Here is a 4,110-nt window from a genome sequence, read left to right as displayed (position 1 = left end):
GAGACTATACGGACATACAAAGTCTCGGAGCCGAGACATACAAAGTCTCGGAGCCGAGACTATACGGACATACAAAGTCTCGGAGCCGAGACATAGGAAAGTCGCGCAGTCGGGAAATCGAGTCCGTGGCGCAAAGGGAGCACAGCCACGCCAACTCCGCTGATTTGTCCCCGCTTTGCTTCATGCCTTTTCAGCCTGGTGTCATTTACCCAATTGATGATTTATTTTTATTCTGGAGGTGAGCGGCTGTAAATAAACGGGTTCAACCGTTTATGGTGAGTCCTCCTTACTATTTTTCAGCACGTTTATTTGCAGTTTGTATTTGTATTTTTTATTTTTTTGCATGAAGGTTCGTCAATTGCTTGCATGATTTGTTTTGCTATTTAGTTTGTTTGTTGCTTCCCTTGTCTTGCTTTTTGCTGTTCATTTGCTCTGCATGTTTTTCTTTGTTTGGGTTGCAGTGTTTTGTTTTTTGTATTAATTTCTTTAGTTATTAATTGGGTTTGAAAACAGAACTTGCCGCTGAAGAGCTGATGTGTATTCTGTGAAGTTTGCAAGCTGTCTTCTTTAACGCATATATTCTATTGTTGTAGGCCTATTTTCAACTTTTGGAGAAAATAAATCATTCATTTTGAAACATTTTGATCCCCCTCTCTTTGTTGTCCTGACGCATCACTATCAGGCAGGTTAATAAAAGCCGCTGCTGACGGGATTTGGGCTGGAGGTGAGCGGCTGTAAGTTATTGCAGAACCTCAAGTGTTAAAGGAAGATTCGGCCCATTTGAAGTTCACAAAATAAACATCAGGGAAAATACTGTAGCAGTAATTAAAACCGCAGCGTAAAGCCAAACATGCCACAATTAAATTAATCAAAATGACCCCAAAGCATCGGGGGACTGATATAGGGGCCACAAGGGGGGTTCCAGGTAGATTCCAGGTAGATTCAGAGATACGCATGCAGCGGCTGCGCAGGGCCGGACCAAGTTAATATGGGGCCTTAGACAGAACCTCTCCCACCCCCGAATCCCTTCCTACTAAGAACCTCAGCATCAATAATATGTTTAAATATAGATAAGGTGAAGTCTGTGAGAGGGAGATCAGGTTTATTGGCCGAGTTTAAAATCATTTACTGATTATTGGTTATTTGCTGTGATGTATTTGTGAACAAACCAGCTCAAACACAATAATTACACCATGTTATAGTCGTGATAACACACTATCAAGATGATTCTTTAAACTTTTACAAAGTAAACTTCCTAATTAAAACCTATATATATATATTTTTTTCTCAGCTGAATGTATTAAATACAATTTAATAACATTGTCATTCTCTATAAATAAATGCTACAGGTTTAGATCTATGGTCTGTGTTACAGTTCAATCATTTCTAGGGGCCCCTGAATGTTTGGAGGCCCCTGAATGGCCCTACTGAGATATACTTTGCCTTGATATCCCGTCTTACAATTCTAGATCTGAGGGGTTAACATCAAAAGATTCTATAGAGATAACCCCTTTGAGCTTCTTTGATCTATAAATCAGCCTGCAGCCAAGTTATTATAAAGGTTAAACAGTCAGATATCATTAAGGCTTAATTAGTAAAATGGCAGCAAATTTGCTTATTTAATAACTTCATAACTTTTGACCTTCTCTCTGGTGGTCTGTTTCAGCTCAGAAACATTACACCTGTTGGGGAAAATATACTACATTTGCTTTGCATTGTCTGTGATGGCTATGATATAGTAGGATCCAATTAAATTCTAGATTAAAATGGATTGTTGCTATATTGGTGTATGGCTTTGATCTTGTTCAATGTGCCCTTTTTTTTTTTAACTTTGAGCCCCTGCCCCTTCAAAGGTCTCTGCACGGCCCTGAGTCCATTGAAAAAGTTGAATATATATCTTAATTACCAGATTTGTTTTTACTTAAATATCCAGAGGAAGTAGCATGAGCGATCTGCATTTTATTTTTGACAATAACCGGAAGTAGTAAAAGTTCGGCGTTCCTAGCTTGATGCCGCCGGACGGGAACAGTTGGAAAAGTACTGCAGGCGGCAGCTGAGCAGGACAACTGAGAGAGAGAAAGTTGAAGCGGAGTTTAGTGAATGAAAATGGACTCTGCGGCGGTGGAGATAGACGGCAGCGTCATGGAGGGAGTGAGTATTCACTTTAATTAGCGGAGAAACAACGGGAGAGCCGCAGAGGTTCCTCCTCCGCGCTGATAATAGCAGGCTAACGGGGAGCTAGCGGCTAGCAGCCGCCTCTCAGCGCCCCTGGTGCGGCTTCTGTCTCACCCCGCTGTCGGTTCTCCTTAGGGCGGACAGATCCTGAGAGTCTCGGCGGCGCTCAGCTGCATCACCGGCTCCGCCATAAAGATCATCAAGATCCGGGCAGGCAGGAGCACCCCGGGGCTCAGGTGGGTTAGCAGCTAACAGGCTAACGTTAGCCTATTCATTAAAGTTGCTTCAGTCAGTTTTAAAAGAACAAAAACCCGTTTAATCAACTCTAATGTTCGGTTATTCGCGTCAGATTTATGACCCAGCTCAGATTAAATGTGTATCTTTCATATGGATTCTGATTTTAAAGTTTTAACAGATTTAATGTTCCAGGATCTCCACACACAGACCATTCTTCATTGAAAAATCTCCATAAATAAGAATATTAATGAGCATCTGAAGCATCAGTGAATCAGCCTGCCAGCCAATAGGAGCGTCTTTCTGTTTTTCATTCTCATTATTCCCTGTTTTTCTTCAGAAGCAGGGATATAAAAACTGGACTATAGGTTTTTAGTTCCACCTGATCTGATGTTTCTGTCAAGGAGGATTGGAAAAATTGCTCATGACATGAACTTTAATGGACTTTAGTTATATTTTCACAAAAAAAACAGTTGGTAATGTTCAGACATTTTGAATGATTCACAAATATATAGTTCATTATTTGGTCCCAAACTAATTATTTCATTCTTCTGTATTTAAAAAAAAATCTAAATTCATAGTTGTTCATCAATGTTTTTTTTTCTTGTTTGTTAAAAAGAAAACCTTTCATTTGTTGTTTCTATTTGAGAGTAAATAAAAATTCAATCTGGGATATGACATAAAAACTTTATTACATTCATACAAACTCAACATTTTTCAGTCTAGAGATGGACCGATCCACTTTTTTCACTTTCTATACCGATATCTGAGGTTTAGTATCAGCCGATCTAATACAGAAGAACCACTGAATTGACTTAAAGTGTTTCTATTTTTAACACAGACATAAATGTACAAAATTACTAATTTATCTGATAAGTCTGCACCAGTACAGCTCTGTTAAATAAACCAAAAGCTTCATAAAGTTGGCCAAACGTGGAAAAAGAACACAACTTTTATTTGTTCAATCAGTGCAATTAGGATTATAAGAACCAATGTAAAATAAATAATAAACTGAAACTACCTTGGTTAAACATGTATAAATAAACTGCAACAAACCTTCTTCCAAATGATTAAGAAAGTAAAGTTAGGAACTGAAGGAACCGACACAAAAACCTCTGAAGACACTGAGCGCAACTTCCTTCTTCACCACATGGAAACAGAAATGAGTGGCGTCAGTTTCAAGGATTTTTTATTGTCATACTGCTTTTGCTTGTTCATGGTACGAAATCCGGGCCCAGATTAAGAAACTTAATACATAAATAAGTAATATATTGATATAAGGGATGCTCCGATCAGGTTTTTTTGCTGCTGATACCGATCACCCATGAGGCCGATCGCTGCTGATCACTGATCTTTGCCGATCACCTGGATTGACTGTTAATTTTTAGCTTCAGGTATAAATGCTACTTTGTGATCTGACAAAATAAAAAAAGATCTGGCAATAACCTAATTTACCTAATTTAGGCATAAAACATGCAAAATACTTGCAATTATACATGAGTCAAATAAATTATGTCAAATAATGTCAAGCAAAAAAGGAAACATTCATTCAAAGTCAAACGCAGGCTGCATCAAAATAAACAATCCTTCCTGATAGCATAACCAACTGATTAATGCTGGTTCTGATTGGTTGGTTCTTATTGACTAGCTGATTAATGCTGGTTCTGATTGGTTGGTTCTTATTGACTAGCTGATTAATGC

The 4,110-nt window shown here is 38.5% G+C and overlaps 1 protein-coding gene across 1 annotated transcript in view; it reads left to right on the top strand.

Moving 5' to 3' along the window:
• The first annotated feature begins 56 nt into the window (after positions 1-56).
• rtca (RNA 3'-terminal phosphate cyclase) overlaps positions 57-4,110 on the top strand; it is a 10,115-nt gene continuing 6,061 nt past the window's right edge. The window contains exons 1-3 of the mRNA XM_008406370.2: positions 57-275; positions 2,006-2,151; positions 2,311-2,411. Coding sequence (XP_008404592.1) covers positions 2,101-2,151; positions 2,311-2,411 — 152 coding nt within the window. The 5' untranslated portion in view covers positions 57-275; positions 2,006-2,100. The remainder of the gene's footprint in view (positions 276-2,005; positions 2,152-2,310; positions 2,412-4,110) is intronic.

The sequence above is a fragment of the Poecilia reticulata genome, linkage group LG4 (genome assembly GCF_000633615.1).
Source record: "Poecilia reticulata strain Guanapo linkage group LG4, Guppy_female_1.0+MT, whole genome shotgun sequence".
NCBI classification, from domain to species: Eukaryota; Metazoa; Chordata; class Actinopteri; order Cyprinodontiformes; family Poeciliidae; genus Poecilia; species Poecilia reticulata.
The sequence above is the reverse complement of the archived record's forward strand: the minus strand, read 5'-3'. Positions and strand labels throughout refer to the sequence as shown.